The 24,934-nt window shown below is 45.1% G+C and overlaps 1 protein-coding gene across 11 annotated transcripts in view; it reads left to right on the top strand.

Annotated features, from left to right (window-relative positions):
* Positions 1–24,241, top strand: part of RHEX (regulator of hemoglobinization and erythroid cell expansion) — a 30,241-nt gene extending 6,000 nt beyond the window's left edge. For 2 of the 11 annotated variants that reach the window (XR_006286852.1, XM_037885076.2), the window contains 6 exons: positions 12,366–12,530; positions 16,619–16,690; positions 17,382–17,485; positions 19,859–19,966; positions 22,378–22,439; positions 23,443–24,241. Coding sequence is in view for 10 of the 11 variants with exons in the window: in XM_037885076.2 (XP_037741004.1) it covers positions 16,677–16,690; positions 17,382–17,485; positions 19,859–19,966; positions 22,378–22,439; positions 23,443–23,649 (495 nt within the window). In the remaining variant the exon portion in view is untranslated. Of the gene's footprint in view, positions 1–7,741; positions 9,691–12,365; positions 12,531–13,331; positions 16,691–17,381; positions 17,486–19,858; positions 19,967–22,377; positions 22,440–23,442 lie in introns of those variants that run through there. The other 9 variants (XM_037885081.2, XM_037885080.2, XM_043533543.1 and 6 more) reach the window with 9 other exon arrangements.
* Positions 24,242–24,934: the final 693 nt, after the last annotated feature.

The following is a 24,934-nucleotide window of genomic DNA, read 5'->3' as shown; positions in this document are numbered from 1 at the left end:
GGCTGATTTTAGTGCAACAAAAAATAAGAGCCGGATCCTCCACTAGTGTTAACGGACTCTAATGGAGCTAGGCCAATTAACTTCCGTGGGAGTGGAGGGAATCTGGCCCTACGTTTTTACTGCTTTAAGGCCTGAAATCAGTGGGACTCTTTCCATCGAATGAGTTTTTGTTGTGCCCTTTTGCTCCTGTTCGCCGTGCAGAACCAACACAGCTCCAGGACAATGAGCTGTGAGTTCAGTTCCATCTTGCTCACAGTCATCGGGTCTGTTCACTCAGACCGTCTGCATCAGGGATTTGACCTGGTTACAGCCGTGGGTGTAGGCAGGCAAAGCTGCTGTAAATTGCAATTTGTATTGATGCAGTATATCCCGTTTTCAAGCAGAGGAGAGCTGCATGAGTACAAATCATGGGTTGGGGTGTCTACTCTGCCTACACTAGAAGTTTGCACTTGGCACACCTACGCAAGTGGCTAGACTCCCCAATGCAGACATAGCCTGAGTTCCAATCGGTTACACATGTGCAAGAACAGTGAGCAGGCTCGTGTACGTGTCCCGGAGGGTTGCATTTGGGCAGCAGAATGTTGATTTCTGGTGATGATGTGTGAAATGGAAAGAGCCCAGCTCAGCTCTCACAGCCTGAAAGTCTCAGGGGCGGGCAGTTGCGAAAGCAAGTCTTTTTTTCTTTTTGCTTACTGAGCACATTTCATAGAGAATGTATGATGCCTTTTACTGTCACGTTCCAGAGCAGAATCACACTTTAAGAAGTACATAGTTTCAAAAAGCGTCCAGCAAATTGCTGGAATGTATCCAACAAATATATCATTATAAAATGAGATCACTGTGTAGTTAGCAAACACCTAGTATTAACAACAAGAAAAGGTATTGAGCTTGAGAGTTTGAATGGATTAGACAGATTTTCAAAAGAGTTTGGAATCAGATTTTCAAGTGCTTAGCACCCACAACTGGGGCCGGATTTCCAAAAGACCTCAGCACCCAAAATGCTGAGTTGTTTTGAAAATCTGGCTCTTAGTTAGGCACCTAAATGAGTGCTGAGCTCATATGAAAATCTAGTCCATTGTCCGTTATGTGCATATTTCTGAGGAAGACAGCGATAGCTCTATATAATGGTTGTATGAGTTTTCTTTCTTTTTCTTTTTTTTTTTTTTAGTACGGGTAAGTTCCCTGGACTAAGTATGTTCCCTGGACAACGTGTTTTAAACAACCAATTTATTGGTTGGAATGGTAGGAGCTTTCCATTCCGAAGCTAAGGCTGCTCCAAGCAAACTCTAGACTCAAAGGGCCAGATTCTGACATTAGCTACTCCTGCACAAATCTCGAGTAATTCTACTGACTTCAGTGGTTTCTCTAAATTTATACCATATACTGGAGAGTGGAACCTGGTCCCAAACAGCTTGTTTGAAATAATTACAGAGCGTGTCTGTAATGGAGAGCATGTGTCATTTTTGGAAGAAACAATATTTCGTGGAATAATTACCAAGCTATTTGGTTACAGAACCCATTCGAATCACTGTTCTGTGTTCTTAATGTGACACACAGGCACTGTAACCAACTAGCTTAACCTCTTAAGGAACCTTGTGGCAGTGCTGAATCCAGCTGCTGAAATGAAAGGGAATTTGGGTCGGAGAAAAGGAGATAGAGAAAACACCGTCCTTCATCTGGAAATCTGCATGCTGAAATGATTAGACAGAATGGGGACCGTTGACTCAGAATATATTTGCTTTTCAGGGCTTATATGCAGTCATTCCCATGTGTTATATGGAATAGGGGGAGGCCTCTAAGTCTTAAGGATCAACTTTGTTTATCTCCTTGACTTAAAATGGAAATGTCTTAGAGTCCCCCTCGAGGGTCGACATTTGTTTAAAAAAAGAGTCCTTGCCCCAGAGAGCTTGGCAATCTAGTCTCTTATCACACCAGAGGTGAACAGGGTTCCAAAAAGACTGAAGGGGAGGGAGGCAGGTTACTAGCCCTGTGACTTGAACTCAGATCCCACACTAGTGCCAGGCCAGCAAATCTTTGCTGCCATTAATGAATTTTCTAGGTATTTAAGGATATTAATTAACGTTATTATTTGCAGAGAAGTACATGGTTTTTTGAACCAGGATTGAACAGCATGGTGGCAGAAAGTCAGTTGTTTTGTAAATTCATTAGTTAAATAGAGGGATTAAACTTCCAAGATGCCCTAATGAACTGTAATTAGTGGAGACAAAGCTAGTCTTTGAGCAGCTGTAGTTTCCTTCCTTATATACAAGCAAAGGATGATTCAGATACTACCATCATGAGCACGATATAGCTTGAGTAGATGGGAAGAGAAGCTAATGGAGAAGACCAGAAGTCAGGATATTTGGGTTCTTTCCGGCCTCCATACACTGTCCAAGTGACTCAGGGCCTGATCTTGCCAAGTGCTGCATGCCCCTCACAAGCTGCTGAGCAGCTATAGGAGCCGAAGGAACTCACCTCTCAGGATATGGCCCTTCACCTCTCTGTGCCTCTGTTTCTGCATCTGTAAAATGGGTATAATACTATTGCCCTGCCTCACAGGGCATTGTGGGACTTACTGAATGCTTTAAAGTGCTTTGAGAACCTGCAATGGAGGGCTACAGATACACTAAGGATGATTATGAACTTTGTTATTTAAAAGCCAGCAGGTTTCTGTAGGCTGGCAGGAGCCCAGGAGCCGAGTGGAGAAGTGAGACAATTGGTCACAATGCGGTGTCCCTATGACCCCGAGCACAATGCAGTGGAGAAGCTGTGGTGGAGACATGAAGTAATACAGTGTCTCAACCTCATGGGCTGTCAGGGGAATACCAGCAATGAGCACCAGGGCTGAACAGCCATTCGAGAAAGCAGGGAAAATAGAACATTCCCTGTAATGATGATGGGACACCTAGAGAATGCCACAGAGTTGTATGGGCGTAGGGCCAGTATCATGATATTAAATGTCTTAAACCCTGGTTTGAGGACTTCAATAGCTCAGACATAGGTGAGAGGTTTTTCGCGGGAGTGGGTGGGTGAGATTCTGTGGCCTGCGTTGTGCAGGAGGTCAGACTAGATGATCATAATGGTCCCTTCTGACCTTAATATCTATGAATCTATGAGTCATGATAACTGTCTCCAGTGGTAAGATTGTTCAGCTGACAGCTAAATAATGGCTATACCTTCAATCCAGTCTACAACAGGGCAAAGAGCTGATCAGCCTGTCTGTTTAGGGTCTCATACCAGTCTCATCACCATAGTCTCTTCATCGCTATTTCTGCCCATCAGGAGGAAGCATTTTAGGAGAAATTTGCAACCTGTGGGGCCTGATTCTCTGTTGCCCTGCACCTTGGGCCTGATTCTTGTTACATTAAGGACCCTTAACAAGGCTCTGCCAGTGTAAAGGGGCTTTAAAGAGCTCGGTTCTCTCCCTGGTGGCATTATTCACAGCGTATGTCTATCCTGCGATCACGAAGTATGATTGCAGCTTGCCCAAGCTAGCTTTAATCCTGCTCGCTTCTCTCTCTCACCAACAGAAGTTGGTGCAATAAAAGATATTACCTCGCCCACCTTGTCCCTAGGTAATTACTCAGTGGCTAGCCTGCGCTGAAGCCCATGACTGTAGTACAAATACACCCACGAATGCTTTATCTGGCATGTGGTGCCATTGAGAGCAAGGCTGGGTGTTTGCTCCCAGAGGTGGATGCTACTGAGCTGAACAGGCTTACCCCCACGCTGGTAGGAGTCGGTGTGTATGGAAAGCTCACCCTGCTGCTGCTCACACAGTCCCAGACTCGGGGCTAAAGAAAGGACTCCAGCCTCCAGAACTGTTGGTCTGCCACCTCCAACACCAAATGCAGTGGCTCAAACAGTATTTAATAGACAATAACCCCGGCACTGACAAGACATTTGTGTTCTTGGAAAATCAGCTGATACAACCAATGCCTCCGCTCTGAAAGTGCTCCAGAAAAAGACTGCAAAGGACCAGAGGGGTCGAACAGGTCTCCTCCTGCTTGAATGTCTGTGTTTGCTTCCCCGATGTACCAAATTAGAGCAGTTTATCACTCCCTGCCTGGCTCGCTTCCTGCCTGTTCAATCAGATAGGCTGAGTGAGCCCTACCACGGCTTCTCCGGGGTGGTTGACCTACAGAGTAATCTTAGCTGAGTGCGTTGGTGTCTCTGGAGCCCGGGCGCACTGAGGTGTGTGGGCCTTGTTCTTACCTCTTTTCCTCTCTCAGGGAGATGCTCCTGAGTCATCCCAGCTTGTCTAGTGGTGCAACATCCAACCCCGACAGCAGATACGAAGCTGCTTCAGACCCCGCCAGTATTTTGGGACACGAGTCAGTGGTTTTAGAAGTGTAAGCGGAGTCTGATTGGGATCCCCTCCCCTTCATGAGCTCCCAAATTCACCCCTGTTGTTTTGTATTTGAAAGGCCTAGCCAGGACATAGGATCGGATTGACTCCATGACCTTGCTCCTTGTGTTTACATGAGCGCAAAGCAGGTGCTAGACACCACAGGCACCAATGCCGGGGGTGCTCCAGGGCTGGAGCATCCACAGGGGAAAATGGTGGGTGCTGAGCACCCCTCAGCAGCCCCCCTATCAGCATCTCCCCCTTCCCCCAGCGCCTCCTGCCCACCAGCGGGCCCTGCCAATCAACGCCTCCCCCTCCCTCCCACCTGCTGCAATCAGCTATTTTGCGGTGTGCAGGAGGTTGGGGGGGGAGGGGGAAGGAACGAGGACGCGGCACGCTCTGGGGAGGGGGGGAACGGGCGGGAAGAGGGGGGGCGGGGCAGGTGGGGGTGTGGCCTTGAGGGAAGGGGTGGAGTGGGGGCGGGGCCTGGGGCAGAGCTGGGGGGTCGAGCACAGTGGAAAGTTAGCGCCTGCGACAGGCACTGCCGTTCCGATCTCGTAGCAAGTAGCGCCTGCTCTGTGCAGGCGTAAATGACAACACAAGGAGCCCGGCAGGGGGAGAATCAGACCCAGAGTGTCTTATGTGTTAATAATAATCTGTGTTTATACAGGGCCTTTCACTCTGAAGGATCTCCGAGCACTTGTAGGGCACGAGCAAAATCCCGTGTTGCTGACACAACTCCACTGATGGTAATGGGGTTGCACCAGTGTAGCTGAGAGCAGAGCATGGTTCTGTATTCTCAAAACTAACTTCCCCCATTGCCCAAGTGCAGCCATGTCCGGTGTGAAACACTGCAGCTGTTTAACAGCATACAGCAACACTTCCGCCACTTTAGTACACGGAGGGAGGAGGAATACTATATTCAGTGGAAACTGCCAGGGCAATTTAGCTTGGCAAACTGTTCCCAAACTGGAATTTGACTCATGGATTATTTTGAGTGAATTTGTAGGCTGAAGGAAAGCCCTACGTGTTGGACAAGTTGGTGAATGTTTTTCACCAGAGGTATAGCAAATTTTCACAGGCATTCTGGGCCGCTCCTGTAGCCGTAGGTGTCAATGGGAGATTTGCTTGAATAAGGAGTAAGGAAAGATGGCGTCTTAGGACCTCAAAATATGACCTGTTATGTTTTGGATACAAACAATTTAAAAGTCCCCATCTCCAAAAACACCTAAGCATGTACATTTTTTGTAAATATGGACTAATGTAATTTCTGGACACGTTCTTTCTCTCTCTGTCACACACCTGCCCACACAACATTCCACCTCCCACTCTGTGGAGCCCCGCTACGCAGAACTGCCGGGAAGAGGTCATCACTGTGGAAATTAACCCCCTTTCTTTGCATCTTCTCAGCCCTGTTATATTTGCTATGGCCATTTCCATATCCACAGCAGTTCTGGTTCTGATCCTGTGTCCTGGTACAGCTGTGGAAGAAGAAAAGGGATGAAGGTAAGTTACTTGCTGTGCCTGTCATGGTGGGTTTCAAAATGACCAGCCACAGAGATGTGTCCTTTGGCTATCCAGTAGGTTTACTTTGCAGTCTTTCTACCCTACACCCCTCCAACTTGGTGTCAAGACCTAATTGCATGCGCAGAACCTCCACAATTCCACAAGCTAAGAGGTGTTTGAACACACAGATGAGCACTTGGGAGATACAGAGAGTTTGCTCATCCAAACCAGTGCACACACAAGGTTTGGCTGGCACAACTGAGGGACCCTTTGGAAATTTGTCCCAGTGACTAATCCAGCTTCCATCTTGTGATTCACTTCTCCAGACTGGGTTTATGTTTCACTGGGGTCTGTTTACGTGAGCTAAGGGTCATGGACTTTGGATAGGCCAAGACAGGGTCCTTTATTTTATTTTCTTTGATCCCGAATAGCGACCCTAGTGGTTACAGGAGACAGCCCTGCAGTCACTGTGCTTCAAGCACCAAATGTCCCGTCCCACATCCTTTTCCCTCACTGAAGGAGTGACCTGTGTAGAACCTCAAAGAAGGACTCAATAAATAGTCCTTTACAGTCCATCGACATTTACCGTTCCAACAGCACCAAGCTGTCCCTCTTTGTCCAATGTCACTCTTGATGGTGATATGTCTTGGTACTGTCCCAAAGCTGCCTAGAAATCAATCAGATGCACCACAGATTCACACGGTGTAACACTGCCTCCTGCTCCAATAGTGCACTTGCTCTCACTTGGCCAGATCCGCTAATGATGTAAACAGGTGCAGTTCCACTCAAGTATCCAATTGTAACTCCACAATTAAGGTAAGAGGTAAATAGCTGGCTATAGAAAAATAATTAAAGTGTTTCTCCAACACCCCCCCTCCCCCGCCCACACACACACACACACACAAACACACTTCATTTTTATTCTTAATTATCAAGGCACAAAGGAATAACTCACATGGAATATATTCAGACATGAGAAAATATGCCCTGCTGCACTCAGGATAGAGGATGATTTTGCCACATATATGAATCATCCCAACACCCACGAACATCACCCGTTGTGTGCAGCCCTCACCTGACAAAGAGGAACAGCACCCACCTAGCAGGGAATGATGATCTTGGAGTAAAACCACAGGAGTGGGAGTTGAGAGATCCCAACTGTACTCGCAGCTCAGTCACGGACACACTGTGTGACCGTGGGCAAGATACTTCACCCCCTCTGTGCCTCAGTTCCTCTACCTCACAGAGGAGCCAAGCTCTACAATGTTTGTGAAGTGTCTTAAGATCCTCACACTGGTGATGGCAAAGTATCATTAGTAGTGATTGTGTTTAGATGACATACAATAAATACCAGGAACAGAGATCTCTGAAAACTATGATACTCAGCTATCCTAGTGATGAATGCTCAATCGGAATTTACATAGACTACAGTGGCATGATCACCATTAACTTGTAGCAGGTTCAGACTGATCCTTTGTGGTGCCTGACTTTGCTGTTGTGTAAATAATTATTTCCAGCTGCTTCTCTGGGTTGGCTGTGGGCCAAGACTCAGCTAGTGTAAATCAGCATCACACCATTTAAAGCAATAGAGTTCGGCTGATGAACTCCAGCTGGAGATTTGACCCTATATCTATAGAGCCTTAGCAATCCAAGCTTTGCCATGGCACATGTCAAGATGCCAGCTGCAAGGGAGAGCCTAGAAGGAATCACAGCCACACTGACAGGGACTGTAATTTACCTTATGTTTCTTCTTGTATTGAAAATTAGGAAAAATAGGAATATCTGTATTGGATAGTTATTTTTCCTTTCACCAGTTGAATCTACTGTACATTTTTAAATGCTCTGATGCAACTTCTTGGAATAAAAGTGTATTTGTGTTGTCTCTCAGGTGTGCTAATGTGCAGAGTCTGGTACAATTTTCTGTTGTTGTGAACACTTTGTCATTGTGAGACCTAGTGGGACAGATCCTTAGCTGGCGTGAATTGATATGATTCTGTTAACTTCAAGGGAGCTGCATTGATTGATTGATACTGGCTGAGGAGAATTTGCTGGGGAGAGGTGCCAGATTAACAGCAGCCCTAGAGAAAGAAATCCTCTCTCTCTCCACAGAACATATGCAGCGTGGGCAACCTTCCCCATATTACCCTGCCAAGATGCCTCAATCCTGCCTTGCAGACATCTTCTCTAGGACCCAGCCAGTTTTTGGCCTCCCTGCTGAGACTGCCAATAAAGGTGCCAGCTATGGTGGCGAATATTTAATGTATCCACTCAGCCGGACTGAGGCCTCTAACTCTCCTCCCAATGGCCCCTCAACAGGCCGGGGTGGGGGATCTATTCCCAACTCTGCCACTGACAGTGGATGAATCACTTCTCCACTCTGTGCCTGTTTCCCCTCACACCTTTCATCTGTTTTGTCTATGCACATGGTAAGCTCTTTCAGGCTGCAGTGCATAACAGGGCTCCAATTTTGATTGAGGCTCCTGGGGGCTACTGGAAGACAGCTAATAATAAATAAATAAAAAGGCTGATTTGCACTAGCTGAACGTCTCTGTGTGTAGAAATACAGCTGGCGGATTTCCGCCCATAAAACGGTCATTCATTTCCCAGAGCAAGAAAGATGGACACACAGCATAGGCTTGAAATCAACAAGAGATGTCGGTCCATTGCATTTAACTGTACAGCTACCACTCCACCAACCCCAAACCAAACTGCCTCGAGCTCTTCTCTGTGAGCTTCAGAAGATGGCAGTGAGACAAGGAGAAGCAGGGGGTGCAGGGTCTCACAAGGGCTGTTTATTCTATTAGGCAACATGTATAAAGCCAGCAGCCCTGTGGAGATGTCTGATCAGCAGCCACTTCCTGTTACCGTTACACACTGTTACAGTATTTTTTTTAATCAGTGGTCTGATCTTCAGCTGCATGAATTCCCCTCTCACACCTCCAGGGGAAAGGGATTGCTTCACAGGGCCAATAGACTAAAGCACAAACCAGTGCAGTTTATGTAAATGGATTTGAAGCTGACACCCTTGGATTCTGTCACCTCATTATCGACAGGACAAGTAGAGTGATAGGCAACGGAGAGTTTGTCTTCGATTCTAATCTGGGGAGTTCAGGGCTCATCAATCCTTGGCCTTTTTAGCCAGCCAGTCTGCCATTTACTGCAGTGGTTTTGTGATATGACCTGGCTGAGATTCACAAAACTCATTTCATATGGGTCACTAAACAGTCAGCAACTAGCAATAGCTCTAGAGCTGGTTGAAAAGTTTAAACTGAATTTTTTCTTAGGAAAATGTGGCTTTGATCAAAATTCTCGGTGGGAAAATATCAATTATTGATTCTATTTTTTCATTTTCTGTCCAGAAAAATCTGAATGAAAATGTTCATTTTGAATTGATATCAAGTCCAAATGTCGACTCAAAATGTTTTTGTTTTGAATCGACTGTGCAAGACAAAAAAAATTAGCTTTGAACATCACAAGGGTTTTGTTCATTCAAAAATATCAAAACATTTCTGAAATGAATTTGTTTGAATTTTTCATTTTGTGAAATGTTTGAAATGTGGATTTTTTTTTCCTATCCTCATTCAGGATGAAAATCAATGCTGGACTATCAGAAATTCCTGTAGGATGGAAAACCTGTTTTCCTACCAGTTCTACTACCAGCCCAGGGCTGGATTTGAACCCCTTATCTGCCCAATCTAGATATCTGACTAGGTTATTGCACCATGCTCATCAGACAGGAGGGATGTTTTACAGAGATCGGATGGTCTTGTGGTTAAGGTACCAGATTGGGATTTAAGAGATTTGGGGCCCATCCATGGCTCTGCCACTGACTCCCGGTGAGACATTGGACAAATCATTTAATTTCTCCCTGGGGCTCAGTTCCCCATCTGCAAAATAATCCTTCCTTTCTCCGCCTCTTTGTCTGTCTTGTCTCTTTATACTGTTAAGTTTTTCAGAGCAGGGACTGTTCCTTAATATGTGTATGTACGGCACCTAACACAATGGGGCCCTGATCTTAGCTGGGGCGTTTAGGGGATACTGGAATATGAGTAGTAATAATTAATGCTCTTCATTATAGCATCTGACCTGGCAATGGAGTATGGGACTTTCCATTGCTAATGTTCTGCCAGCCCCTAATTTTGGTTTGAATTCAGCATTTATAAATACATAGATAAGTGCACAGTGAGGTTTATTTAATCCTATGCAGCCTTTCAATTAAGCAGATTCACTGCCACTGACCCTTCCCCCTCTCCTGCCTTCCATTCTACAGAGGCAAACCTGTTCTTTTACGCTGCTTCTGAAATTCCTCTCACCCACCCTGTGCTCTCCGCCCCTTTTCTCTTCCCTGACATCTCCCATCTTGTCTGCCACCCCCTCCGAACCACCTGTCCCAGAAGGATAGGGACCTGCGCAGTATTGGAATGAAGGTGACTCAGCCCACATGAGTGGGCAGCCTCCGGCTGAGCAGACACTGGGTCATTTGACAATTGTGACAAAGCCAGCAGGAGCAGGCAAATGAGGGGAAACCAGATTGGGGGAAGCCAGACAAACTGAGCCAGTAGAAGGGATGGTCTCAACTCTAAATTAGAGCAAATAAATAAATAAAATAAATACCGAAGGGCATGTTTCATCCCCATGTAACTCAGAGCCCCCTCACACAGCTAGGTCCAGTGTTTAAAGGGAATCTGCATAGGGGAAGGAACATAACCGAGTTTGTGCCTGTTTGTTCCTTCTTCGTAATGGGTTAGGAAAAGTCCTGAGAATTTTTTAATTTTAATAATGTATCTTTTACTCTAGAAATGCCAGGAAGGCCCAGTCTTGTGTTTCCTGATTTCTATTAGCACTTACCTTGGAGGCAGAGCCGCCCGGGGGGGAAGGGAGGGGGCAAGTGGGGCAATTTACCCCAGACCCCAGGGCAATATACTATACTATAGTATTGCAACTTTTTTTATGGAAGGGGCCGCCGAAATTGCTTTGCCCGAGGCCCCCTGAATCCTCTGGGCGGCACTGCTTGGAGGACCCCGGGAATGAGAATCCCTAGACACGGGGCCAGCACTAGGTATGTGTACCGCTTCCGCCTTTCACAGCCCCAGGGGCTCCACCATCTTAACGCATGTTAATTATAATTAATAATACATAGCTCCTATGTAGCACTCTTCATCAGTAGATCTCAAAGCGGTTTACAAAGGGAGGTGAGAATCTTTATCGCCATTAAAGTCTACACTGCCTTTTCTAGACTAGGCTTTTAGACTGCATTGGTTAGCACCTCTTAGTTAGCTACTAAGTTCTTAACAGCATCCCTTGAAATCCCAGTCTAGACAAAGCTCAGATGGGATGTACATGGTGCATGGCCCTCTCAGCTCTGATTGGAAGGTGCAGGAATGGTGAACCTTTAACAAAAGAGCTTTTCTTCCTATTGTTTATTCAAGCCTTTGAATTAATTAGATATTAACAACAATCCAAGAAGCTTTAAACAGTCTGAATAATGATTCCTCCTCCACTCAGTTAATTAGGGTCACTTGCTTGGTGTGTGTGGCCTTGTCTAGACCAGAATAAAAGGGGTGTTGTTGGAACAGGTTGATTCACAAGTTCTAAATGATGTGCTTTAAAAGTCTAGTGTGGATAAGGCACATTGCCTTTAATGTGCAGTACACTGGCCCAGTGAAACTCAAGAGAGCCTGTGCTTCAACTCAGCCAGGTTAGCACACTGTGAAGCCTACACTGTCTTGTCTATGCCGGACCTCTAAACCGTGTTAGAATGGGTTAACGTCACCCCCTTCAAATCCTAATCTAGACGAGGCTTGGACATCCTCCTAGCTCAGGAGTGCTGAAGGAAAATGAACATAATCAAGGCCTGAATCTCTAATGTAAAACACAAGCAGGTTTGCTTGCACCACTCCGTTGGCTTCAAGCCTCTGGAGCAGTGTATATGGCATTGAAACCAAAGGGGCTGGCAAGATTTGGCTCTAGCTGTACATATAAGTTCCAGTTCAGCAAAGCACTTAAATGCATGCTTCACTCTAAGCATATGCTTAAGCACTCTGCTGAATTGAGGCCATAAGGCCTGATCCGAAGCTTATTGACATCAATCTAGTCTTTCCTGTGATTCCAGTGGGCTTTGGATCAGGCACATATCCCTTGATTGCTACATTCAGTAGACATTAGTAGTACAAGTTCCTCGCAAATCCTTGATTTCAGTTGGGCATCTTCCTTGAGCCAGAGCTACTAACAGGAATAAAGGCTTCACAAAATTTGCAGTGTTAATATGCTGGGAAGAGGGCGGAGGGCGGGGGGGTGGGGGGGACAACAACAGAAAGAACATAATGAGCAAAGCAAACGCAGCTGCAGTGAATATCTCATTAGGTTTTATCTTTAAAATATATATTTAAATACATTTTTAAAATAATCTCTTCTATCTAACTATAACCATGTAAGCAAAGAAGACGCCTGCTAGTGAATTTTGGATTTGTGTCTTTCTTTGTAATTTCCTTTACACCGACTCACTTTTCAGATTGCTATCTGCTTCAGCATCATCTCCTGTACCGCAATAGGAAATGAACCATTTAAGAATGACAGCCATCTAAGAAGGATACTTCGGGGGATGCATCAATTCAATAGGGGAGGTGAAAAAAAGCAAGAAATGGACTTCTAGTCTGGTAGTTGCCTAACTCTTTGGGTAAGTAGCATTATATTGAAGATGGATTCAGAGGGACGTTGAATGGGATTCTCGAGAAATGTTTGGTTGAGCAACTCTTGGAAATTCTGTTCTGGGATCAAAATAGAAAATCGTTTTCTGATCCGCAGTGCAGACGGAGCCTCTCGTTTCTAAGTCTCCTGTCCTCATAGTCTCTAAAACCTGTGTCTGTATAGGAGACATTTGTTGTTAGTAATTATACAAAAGCATTTATTTCATTTTAGTTATTCGATCATTTTAAAGCATTTATCTAAAACTGAACATGCCCTTACAAAATTGAAAACACACAATGCAAATTAAATCTGGCTTGTCAACCTTAGTTATAAAGTTGAATTCTCTCGGATGTTATGGCCAAAAGTTTCAAGCTGAGGGCCCCAGTGCAGCAGAGCAGATGTTTAACTTTATCTGTGTGCTTAAGTCCCACTAACTTGAAGGGGATGTAAGCACTAACTTCAAGTTAAGCACATGTTTAAGTCTGGGATGTTCAAAGGAGTATAAGGGAATTGGGTGCCCAATTCCCATTAATTTGCAATGGGATTTGGGCACCTAATTAGCTTTGGCTGGGATTTTCAAAAGTGCCTAAGGGCTTTGTTGAATCAGGACCTCGAGTGCCAGATCCTCAAAGTATTTTGGTATTTAGGTATTTAGGTGCCCAGCCCCCACTGAAATCAATGAGAGTTCGGTGCCTAAATACCTTTGAGGGTATGGGTCTTAGTACATAACGTTAGGCTGTTAAGTCCACGTGTCGGCTTTAAATAAAAGAGGTGTGATTTTTTTCCCCAGAGGTACCGAGTACCCAGGAATCCCATTGGGAGCTGTAGGAGCTCAGCACATTGAAAATCCAACCTCCTTTATTTAGATGCCTGAAGATTGGTTTAGGAGCCTAACTTTAGGCATTTATGGTCTGTAGCTTTTATTTGTTACTTAATCTTTTTTTAAATTGTATTTATCAGATGCTTTTTTGGGCATTTAAAAAAAAGGATAAAATTATGAAAAACAAATTTTAGGTTTATTATTATTATTATTTATTTATAATTGTGGTGAGTTAGTGGATTGCAGTAGTGCTCAGAAGTTCCAGTCAAGGAATGCCATTGAGAAGGGCATTGGACACACATGCACGCATGTACCCCTCCCCCCCACAGAGTCATGTCTCTACCCCACATAGTAATGACTATTTTAACTATTAAAGCATGGCCAGTGAGGTTTAGGCAGAGCGTAATGATTACGGTTCCCAGTTGTAGGTTAAAGTCCATAAAACTCCACCCAAGCAAACCTTGTAGAACAGGCCTTTGTAGCATATACACTGGAAAGACCCCACAAAATGTCCCTGTTTTTCAGTGTTGGGAATGGTTAGCAAAGGTGGCTGAGACACCCTAATGATTTCCTGCACCCTCTGGGAGCTCATGCCCAGGATCACAGAACTCTGGAGGGTGTTGTCGTCTTTCGGTAAAACTCATGGAAAACAGTCAGTTATATCGTGGCCCAAAGGCCCCCGTTCGGAGAAGCATCCCTCTTCAGGGAGCACTCACTGGAGGCAAAGTGTTTTCCTGATCTGGGGCCTCCCAGCCTGGGTGGACAGATTTAGGGTAGCGGGGCTCAGGCTAGCATGCTAAAAATAACTGTATAAACAGTGCTTTGAAGTTGTGGCTCAAGCTCTAAAGCCTGGGGTGGGGTGGGTTGGGCGTCAGAGCCCAAGCTCCAACCTGAGCAGCATCTTCAAAGTACTGTCTACATAGCTATTTTTAGAACGCTGGCATGAACCCCCCCCCTAGCTCGGAGCTGTTCACCCAGGCTGGGAGGCTCGCTGTTGGAGATGGTACAGACAAACCCAAAGAATGCCCCAGTGGCGCACAGCATTGGATCAATGCAGGAGCATTCCGTGGAAGTCCCAACCCCTGGCAAAGAAAGCCAAATACGCCATTTTTTTTAAAAAAACAAAATTTGCATAATACTCTGCAAATTCTCTCATGCCTCATCCGGAGAGAAGCTCACTTGGTTTGTTATCACATCATGCAGCTGAAAATTAGCAACTGAATATTTGCTCTCTCTCATTAGCAATGGCTAATTATGGGCCTTAGTCACATAACTGACCCACCAAAGTCAGTGGGGCTGCTTATGTGAGTGCAGACTACTCATGTGAGTAGAGGATGCTGAATGGAGCTCTGGGTTTGCAAGTAACAGTCTGAATGTTTGAGGCTACAGTAGCCTTACTTTGAGATCTTTGGATGCAAAGCAGTATATAAGAGTTAGGTGTTATTTTTTGTTACTGAATAACTTTGGGCCCGACTTACACCATTTGGACCAAGCACTGATAGATGCTGAATCCCGATAGTGCAATTTTATTCCCACTGACTACAGTAGAAATTGTCGCTGCTCTGCACCTTTCAGGACCCATAGAGAAACATACTCTTCGGAATGACACTGATGTTCTTTGCAATCAGAAGTACCACTGAAGTAAGAAGAGTCTGTCATGCAACAGGACCATAGTTTGCAGTCAACCGAGCTTTGCATTGAAAATGTGTCATCTAGCCAAACGTTAAAATTGGATAAGAAGTAGTTTTCTCATTGGTGTCAAGTCCTTTTTAGGAACCTCTCTTTATATACTATGTAGAGAATCCTTTATAGAAACCTGCTCTCGTGTCAGCTGTCCTGGGGAGAATGTGAGATAGTGGCTGTCTAATGGAGGTAGACACTGGGGGACAGGGGAATTACATTATTATTTACAGTTCTGTATTATCTGTGACTATGATGAGTTTTTATTAAGCACCTGTCACTGCAGGCCTGTCTGATAAAGTAACCCTTTGTTTTTCCCTCTAAAACATTTTTATTATGGTGATACATATAAAATAAATTGGGGTAAGGCAAAGCATATGGGAAATAACTACATGTACAAACAACAGGAGGGGCCATTACAATGCAAAACAGGAGCGATGCATATCTGGATTCCTATCATGCCTACAACTAGATTCCCCTCCCCGGTCTTGCTCCAACTCCCACTGAAGTCAATGGAAAACCTCCCCTACAAGCCAAAGGGAGTTGTATTCTCCCCTTGGATATCCCATGGCAACCTGGTGAGTTTCAATGAGTTTGTCACATAATGGAGAATGCGTTAGATAGGCCTAGGAACAACGCTTCATAAAAGATAGACCATGAATTAGAAAGAAGAGGAAGGCCCTTTAGTTGTTTATTTTCCTACAACTAATTTTTGTAGCTTTGGAAAAGTCCTACCAGGCTGATTCCCCTGTAGAAACCTAATGGGCCAGATCCTTGGTTGGTGGAAATTGGCATTAAAGTCAATGGAGCTGGCTGGGGTCTGGCCTAATGACGATAAAGTCTCCTCCTAACCCGACTTTTTCCCTCATTTCCAGCACACTGTCCATTCCACTGCTATTTTTTTTTATCCCCTTGCCACTCTGTTTGTGTTAGTGCAGCATCAGTTTCTTTTCTTTGTTGCATCACTCTGCTTAGACGATTGCATTTTTTCTCCATCAGTTCTGTCCCCTTATTGCAGCTGGCTGTGAAGCATCACCCACTCAAGTCCACATGAGGTTCAGTGGATGGTCAGAAAGACTTATGGGAACTGCTATTTGCCCAGTACAGCCCGGTGCCATAGTTAGCATGAATTGATCCCCTTATTGGTAGCTGATTTATGGGGGCAGGAGGTAGGGCGTCCCGGGAGGTATTGCATGGTTTTAACCTCTGTGGCTCAGGGCAGCTCCAGGGGAATGAAAGCCAAGAGGAGTGCAACAGACAGCCCAAGATGCACAGGAGGGAGCTTTGTCTAGTGGTCAGAGCATAGGACTGGGAGTCAGGCATTCTGGGTTCCATTCCTGGCTCAGTTACTGAGCCCTTGTGTCGCTCTGGGCAAATCGCTCGGCCTCCCTGTTCCTGAGTTCCCCCCCTCGCCCCCCGTTCTGCAATACAGACGTGCACAGTATTATTATTGTTTTATCGGCGCCTGGGGAACCCAGCCATGTTCCTCTGTGCGTTCATCTGGCCCCAAAGACACTGGTGCCTCTTTGCCATCAGGTCCCTGGATATCCCTGCCCTGTCTCCTTCTCTCTCCTTAGAAACCCTCAGCAACTCATTCAGCAGTTGTCGTGCCTGTGAAGACTCTCTGCTGGGAGGATGAATGATCACAAGTAAGCTCTGCATAAAACAGCTCTTCCCTGTGGTGCTCCCAACCGCAGTACGGAGCAGTGGCCATTAGTGCTGCTTATTAGAGGGAGAAACCTGCTATGAAAGGAGTTGATGATCGATTCCCCATGGAGTTGGATGGTTGATCTTCTCCCCTGTAACCCGATCTGTGGAATTAGAAATGGGCTCCAGATTTTGAAGACATCAAAATTCAAGGGTTGTTCAGTTCCAAGGGGTTTGGACTCCTCTCTGCTTATTTTTAAAATCTCCATTTGGCTGTCCCTGGGGCAACTATGTATTCTTGCTGGACACCCAGGTCCGATAGTCAGTTAGGCCAAGATTTTCAAAAGTGACTAGTGGTTTTAGGGTGTCTCCATTTTTAGGAGCCCAATTTCTATCCTATTCTATATAGATTCTTCTGCCATGCTCATCACTGTCTTATTTGTGTGCCTTTCAACTTGAGATTCCTTAAAGGGGCCTGGTTTTTTTCAGAAAGGGCAGAGCACCCAAAATCAGATTTAGTTTGTCTCGAATTGGACACCCAAAAGCTTGGCAACCTCAAACCACTGGTCACTGTTGAAAATCTTTGCCAAAGTCTTTGGGAAATCACCTTAAAAACGACGTCCTATCTGAAACCATGTCAGCCCACCAGCACTTGAAAGATCTAACATAACCTGATTGTTTTCTCTCCCTTAGCACATGTGATTATTGGTGGATAAACATTCTCAGCTCAGGTGTGACCTCTATTGTCTATGTTCTTCTCCTAGTAGTGCTTTACATCAAGCTCAGCAGGAAAATAGGTAATTTCATCTCTTATTGATTTCATTTATAATGTGCCCCTTTCATCCCTGGTGTGAATCCATTTAAGTGAACAGGACGAATTTGGCCCAAGAGCCAACAAAGAGTAACTCTTTGGTTTGCTAAGGGTCACAAACTGCTGAATTGTGATGGCTAGTCCTGGTTCGTGAAATGCCAAGCACTCCAGGAGATGGGGGCGGAGGATGAATGGGGGTCCTTTTTAAACAAGTTCCAATGTGATTTGAAAAACAGATGGATCAGTCCCTTAGCAGGTGTAAATCGTAGTGCCATTGAAGTCATGCACTGAGGCCAAAGGAGTTGCTTTGATTTACACTAGCTGAGGTTCTGGCCCGGTGTGTGTGGAATGCAGGATGAGAGGAGGCCACACAAGTCATGTATTTTGGGGGTAAAAAGCAAGTGGTGGCCGGGGTTAAAGAATCAGCATTTGGGTGGCTTTGCTACAGCACCACAACATTACAACAGGACGCTGTGGGTATGTCTACACGGCAGTGCGGGAGGTGTGATTTCCAACTTGGGAGACGTCTTGCTCTAGCTCTGCTTGAGCTAGTGCCTAAAATAGCAGCGTGGCCGTGGCGGCCCTGAGTCAGCCTGGGCGGCAAGGACAGTCCCGCCCGATTGCCCGGCGGCTAGCTTGAGTCGCCACCAGTGCTGCCGAGGCCACTCTGCTAGTTTTATGGCCTGTCTACCCTGCGAAGTTGTCGACAAAACTTTTATCTTTCACGGGTACTTAAAAAAAGCGCCCCCCCCCCGTGAAAGACACAAGTTTTGCCGACGCACGTGGCAGCGTGTACGCGGCTTTGCTCCTGCCGACAAAGCTAATGCCGCTTGCAGGGCTGGAAGTATTTTGTCAGCAAAAGTGCCGACGAAGTACTGAAAAAGAGCATTTACGCATGCTGACTTTTAGCAACAAGGCTGTGTCGACAGAGCCTTGTCGCGAAAAGCTGCTTGGAGTAGACAAGCCCTTAGGTACTAGCACAAGCAGAGCTACTGAGCGTATGGCTACCCGAGCTGAGAATTCTTCCTCCCAGCTGCTAGGTAGAGGTACCCTGTGCCGTCATCACATACATACCAAGTAAGCTGAAATCCTGCCAGGCTTACTCACATGAGCAGACCCACTGAGGTCAATGGGGCAACTTGCATGAGTGAGACAAGCAGAATTTGGCCCGTATTGTCAGCTGTCTGACAGGACATGTTACACATGAAATAGTCTATACTTGTCTATATTACAGCTGTTTGAAAAATTGTCCTATCGCAGGAAATATCAACGCTTCAAAATTATTTTCTGCTCCCAGTCAGAATGAGAAGTCAAAAATATTTTTACAAAAATTGTGAAATGAAAAACTCCAAAAAGTTTTGAATCAGAAACGTTGAAATGGAAAATTCTGACACTTTCGATCAAAAAGAAACAAGTCAATAGACTGATGTTTTATTGTTTTTGTTTCAAAACAATTTTTTCTTTTGAATAGACTTTTAAAACAAAAAATGCCACTGCATTTCAAAAAGTTGATTTGAAACATTTTTTGTTTCAATTCTCCCTGTTGGAATGTGGGAAATTTTCATCAAAATCAACAGTTGATTTTGATTAAACCACATTTTCCTGTGAGAAACATATTTGTCCAAGCGCTGTATATAGTACATGTTCCAATCAGCCCTGTTGCTTAATTCAATCTTGTATTTGTATAGATGGAGGTTCAGAAGCACAGTGAACCTTTCACCACAAGATATCTGAGCCCAAATCTGCTTTAGATCACAGTTTGATAGTTTCAGTAATTTCTCATTCATTTGTTCACCTCAAAAATAAAATAGCCCACTCTGACTCTTATGTTATATTCTGCTCAGGAGAGGCCCTCACAGGATTGACATGAGATGTTCTAGGACTGGGTTCTAGTGCAGTGGTGGATCCGTGTGTGAAAGTCCCAGGAGTGGAATAACAGCGGGTGCTGGGATGTGGCTTGAGGGGCACTGGCAGATCTGGATGTGGGGAGAGCAGGACTGGAATAGCTGGTGTACGTGTGTGTGTGTGTGTGTGTATGTGTGTGTGTGTGGAACTTTCTCGAGCCAATACTGTCATTTTTTCATATTTGTAAGCACTGGGCACTTCTAGGAGGGACCAATTTTGCTTGTCATTCAGTGCACCATCTCCTATAATGCCCTGTACTGTGTGCTCCAGTGGGAGGCACAGAAATGACAACAAACCACAAATGACCAAGCCCCTTGTGCACCATTATACTATAGCGGGAGGGATTTTTTTATTGTCCCTGCCTAGTGATCAGCTCATGCCCTGAAGTGACAGCCCTTGTCATGTTTTCCCTACAGTAGCAGGAGTAACGAGCAAATCTGACTTTCCATTTCAGACAATCATTCCTGTAGCAATCAGGCGAGCAGCAGCCCTTCTACAAAACCAGAACAACCCAACACTTCCCAGGCAGCACAGGAGGTTTTGAAAAGGCCGCGCATCCAGGGTAAGATTGCATCTTTGGTGCCAAACAATCAAGTCTCAGCTCAGTGGGTGCAGCCTGCAATCTTCAAATCTGTGCTTGCATCAGCTCCTCAGCTGTTGCAAATTGGCATAGCTTCATTGACTTCAGTGGCCCAACGCCAGTTGAAACTGGCTGAATATCTGACCTCGGGTACTTGTTCCTGCAGACAGGTATTTGGAAACATAGGGCCAGATTCACCACTGCGTTTCACCTTAAGTTGACACTTACACCCATGGTAAGGGAGTCTAACATGCTATGGTAGTGTGTTACACACGTTTTGCACTCATTTTGCAAATGATGAGAGATATAAGGTGTGGGTCCTGCATTCATATTTCAGTGTTTGAGAAAGGGGGGAGAGCAGTTTATTCGTTACAATAATTTATTCGTTACACAACAGTTTATTCGTTATACAATAACTTCTTCTTTAATTCGCTAAGAAAATACTTCGCTATCAGCCTGATTCATTGCAAGGGATGAGCCTTTCTTTGTATGTTAGCAGTAAAACTGGGCAGCAGCAAACACAACCTAGCTTTAGGACGGGGAATGAAGGACCTGTACAAGTGAGCTATATGCATTAGCAATTCACATCACCTCCTCCCTCCCCATTCCATTTGCCAGATGAGTTCTTCTCCATTCAGTCCTCCAGGCCGGCGGATAAGGGTCTCTGACGCCAGCACTCTTCATATTTTACATTTTCATACTAGAGACTGTGATCATCGGGAGCCAATAACGCAATGAACCTTTGAATTCCCTGATCAATATTGCTGATGTACAGTAATGCCTCTTGTCAGGCAGCGGGGGGGAGTGGAGTTTCACTGCACATATTGGGAGGGGGGCATTAAAAAAATCAGCATGAAAAGCAAAATTTCAAATTTCCAATTTAAAATCAACCATAACGCTGCAGAGTTGGAATATATGAAGGGCCTGGTTCTCATTTCTGTTAAGGGTTTGTCTATGCATGGAGTTATTGAGGGACGTCCTTAAACCATATGACAGGTTTCAGAGTAGCAGCTGTGTTAGTCTGTATTTGCAAAAAGAAAAGGAGTACTTGTGGCACCTTAGAGACTAACAAATTTATTTGAGCATAAGCTTTCGTGAGCTACAGCTCACTTCATCGGATGGCTTATGCTCAGATAAATTTGTTAGTCTCTAATGTGCCACAAGTCCTCCTTTTCGTTAAACCATATGGTTAATTTAAACAGGAACAAGACACCCTCACATGGAGTTAATCAAGAATAGCTCCATGTATAGTCAAGCCTGAAGGCCCCTTTATACCACATCTGGCAGCATAAGGATGGGGGACTCTATCCTGGGAAGCAGTGACTGTGAAAATCATTTGGGGGTTGTGGTAGATAGTCAGCAGAACATGAACTCCCACTCAGATGCTGCAGTCAAAAGAGCTAATGTGATCCTGGGATGCATAAACTGAGAAATCTTGAGAATGAGTAGAGAGGTTATTTTATGGCTGTATTTGGTGTGACCACTGCAGGGATACTGTATCCCGTTCTGGTGCCCACAATTCAAGAAGGATGTTGATAAATTGAAAAGGGTTCAGAGAAGAGCCATGAGAATGATTAAAGGTTTGGAAAATATGCCTTCTAGTGATAGACTCCAAGTGCACAATCTATTTAGCATCACAAAGAGAAGCTTAAGGTGTGGTTTGATCACAGTCTATAAGTATCTCCATGGAGAACAAATATTTTTAATAATGGGCTCTTTCATCCAGCAGAGAAAGACATAACATGATCCAGTAGCTGGAAGCCGAAGCTGGCCAAGTTCAAACTGGAAATGAGATGTAAATGTTTACTGGTCAGAGAGATTAACTCTTGGGACAATTTACCAGGGGTCGTGGTGGATTCTCCATCCCTGACAATTGCTAAATCAAGATTGGATGTTTTTCTAAAATACATGTTTAGGAATTACTTTGAGGAAGTTCAATGGCCTGTGTTATGCAGGCAGTCCCTTCTGGCCTTAGAATCTATGAAGCTATATAAAGGGGCCATATGCTCATTTTAAGGCCCCTTTACAGTGCCAGGGTGGTGTAAAGAGGCATTAATGTAAATGAGAATCACATCCAAACAATGAAAGGGCCCAACCCTGTCGTGCCTCCCCCCTCGCCCCCCGCCGGATGTTAATGGGAGCTTTGCCAAGAAATTAAGATAGCAGGATTGGGCCCCATTTTGGACTCATGACTGGAACCCCCAAGAGACAAGAAAATGGAATTGTGCATTATTGTTTGAGAAATACTGTCATGTGCATAGATCAACACAATATGAGAGAGAGAGCGAGATCCTCTGTCGACTGCTAACCCACTTTCTCATTCATCTCTTCTCCCTGCCCATTCTCTAGCTTATAGTTATTATAGGTGCAAATGTTTACACTTTTTTTTTAAGGTGACAGTGGCTCTTCCTCAGACAGCTCTGAGAGCTCAGACGGCAGCCCTTCCACTAGGAAGGTAATGGAATTGCACCAACCTCATTCTTATTTATTTATTCATATTATTTATTCTTTTCATGTAGACATAATGTATACCCTGAACCAGGTCTAGGCCCCGTTTTATTAGACGCTGCTGTCCAGACACTTGACTAGATTTCCCAAGAGCTCAGCGGCACCCAGCATGATGAGCTCCCCTGAAAACCTCCCCACTTATTTGGTGCACAAATAGGAGCTGAACTCTCTTGGAAATCTGGCCTATAGTAAGAGACAATCCCTGCCCCACAGGACTTCAGCCTAACTCCCAGCTTCAGCGCCATTCAGCAGACTGCCAAGGGACAGGTGTGGGCATCAGGACTTAAAGAGAAGAGAGACAAAACGGGAGCGGGAATATTGCAGAGGATACAGCTGGCCAGATTAGATGACAAACATGCAATTTTTCCTGGTCCTACTGATCGATGACGTCCTCCCCAGGTTTACACTTTAGAACATTGGCTCTCAGATGATGGTGCTTGGGCCATCAGTGATCTGCAGAGTACTTCCCGGTCAGGGGGAGGAAACATGGGAAACAAGCAGGGGAGGACTGAGGTTCAGGGATGGGGAGGGAGCCGGTAAGAGTATACATATTACCTGAATTTTAGGGCTACTCAGATCCAGGACTCCAGAATCCATCGTGTGTGTGTGTAAAACACTGCAAAGCAACACTGAGAACGTTTGTGATCTCCGTGCCATCTGCAGTATTGCCACGTGTTGCTGCTGATCCCAAATCAAACTGCTGACATGGCAGCTAAATCCCAAGCAAACTCACTTCAGTATCTTACTAAACCAGTGAGTGAAATCACTAAGATTTGAACGGCAGTTGTTCTCTGTGGTATGCAAATGTGAGACAGGTGAGATCTGTGTAGTGAGCTTAGAGATCATATGACCCTCTAAAGTGTGCCATGCCACTATGATTGAACCAGAACTGATAATGCCTGTGAAGACTAGACTGAATTCTGGTCTGGTTTCTATTTGTCATACGCTAGTGTCCTCGGTCAGAAGAAGAGGTCAATTACACATCCCTGGTCTTCCAAGTTACCGGTCGCAGCGCAAGCACTGCAGAGGACTATGAGAACATGAAGATGGGAGAAGACTATGTCAATGTGGATCCCAAAAAAAGGAAGGTGGATTTCTGGACCTGCTCGAGCCCTGTATCTTCCAAACCCGTGGAATATACTGAAGTGAAATTGTGATTTCTTGGGATGCTATTAACTAAGTTTTCCTTAGGAACATCAGAATTGCCACAGCAGGTCAAATCAGTGATCCATTCTTAGTCCATATCCTGTATCCTTCTCTGCACATTTCACATGGGTCACTGTCAACCTGTTCATATAGGTATGTTATCCTAATCCTCATCAGTTAGTGGCTGTCATGTCCTGAAGCATGAAGCTTTATATTCCTTACAACATTTTATTCTGCCTAATGTAACTGTGCATGTTCTTGTTATCCATACAAAGGTCTCTTCCCTTCTGGATCCCACAAAGCTCTTGGCTGTGTTGATACAATGTGGCACTGGTTATTCACAGCTGGTGTAAAAAGAGCATTTCCGTTTCGCAGCGATAATTGTGCCCTTCCATTTCATTGGCTTCCCCTTGTTCTCCCATTAGAGGAGAGAGTAATTAAGAACACCCAATAAATATAATACAGGGCCAAATCCTCAGCTAGTGTAAAACCTAATTCAACTTCAATGGCGCTACACCAACTGGGCTGGCCCTTTGATTTGACTTGTTTTTTATTTGCTTGATATCAATTAATTAAAAAAACCCAAACTTTTAAATGCTCAAATATATTTCCTGGGCCTCCTTTGTCTTTTCCCTTGACCAACGCTGACTTTTCTTTTTTTCCCCTCCCTTCCTCTTTTAATTTTTTTAAAACTCTTCGTAGCGTTCGAGTGACAGGTCCCTGGGCACTTCTGCGGGCAATCAGGGCAGGGGCTCTCTTTTCTGAAGATGATTTGCCTGCGACGTTCTTTGGCTGAGGACAGTCATGTTCGTCAGGGGTACCCAGGGTTGTGAGGCACCTCTGCACCGCCGGTCCGGGGTGTGAGGGCTTCTTTTCTGCGCCTGCGGTGGAGTAGCTCCCTGCAACCACCAGCTTGCAGCGGTACAAGCGCTCCCTTCCAGGCCTCCACAGGCCTCACAGTCTCTGTACAGGTAGGGATAGGCTCACCCCAGCCCCTGCGTCCTCGGAGCGTCCCTGCAGAGTCCAGCCCCTCCCCACTGAAGGCTCACAGAGTGAGGAGGCTGCCGTTCCAAAAGGAACAGCACACACCAGCTTGTCAGACTGGTGATCCTCAGTTAACACCAGAGCCCGAAGGTATTGTGGTGGTGAAAACAAGAATAAGTTGATGATCAAAGAGCAGAGATTCAAATGACCGTGCGTCAGGCTGCTGGAAACAAATGGTTATGTATAAAACAAAATCAGAACGCACTTCCTGGACACTGAACTTAACGAACAACTATCCTCCTGGTAATATCT

This window comes from Chelonia mydas, chromosome 21 (assembly GCF_015237465.2).
Source record: "Chelonia mydas isolate rCheMyd1 chromosome 21, rCheMyd1.pri.v2, whole genome shotgun sequence".
NCBI lineage: Eukaryota > Metazoa > Chordata > Testudines > Cheloniidae > Chelonia > Chelonia mydas.
Note: the sequence above shows the minus strand (reverse complement) of the source record. Positions and strands in the feature narration are given on the sequence as shown.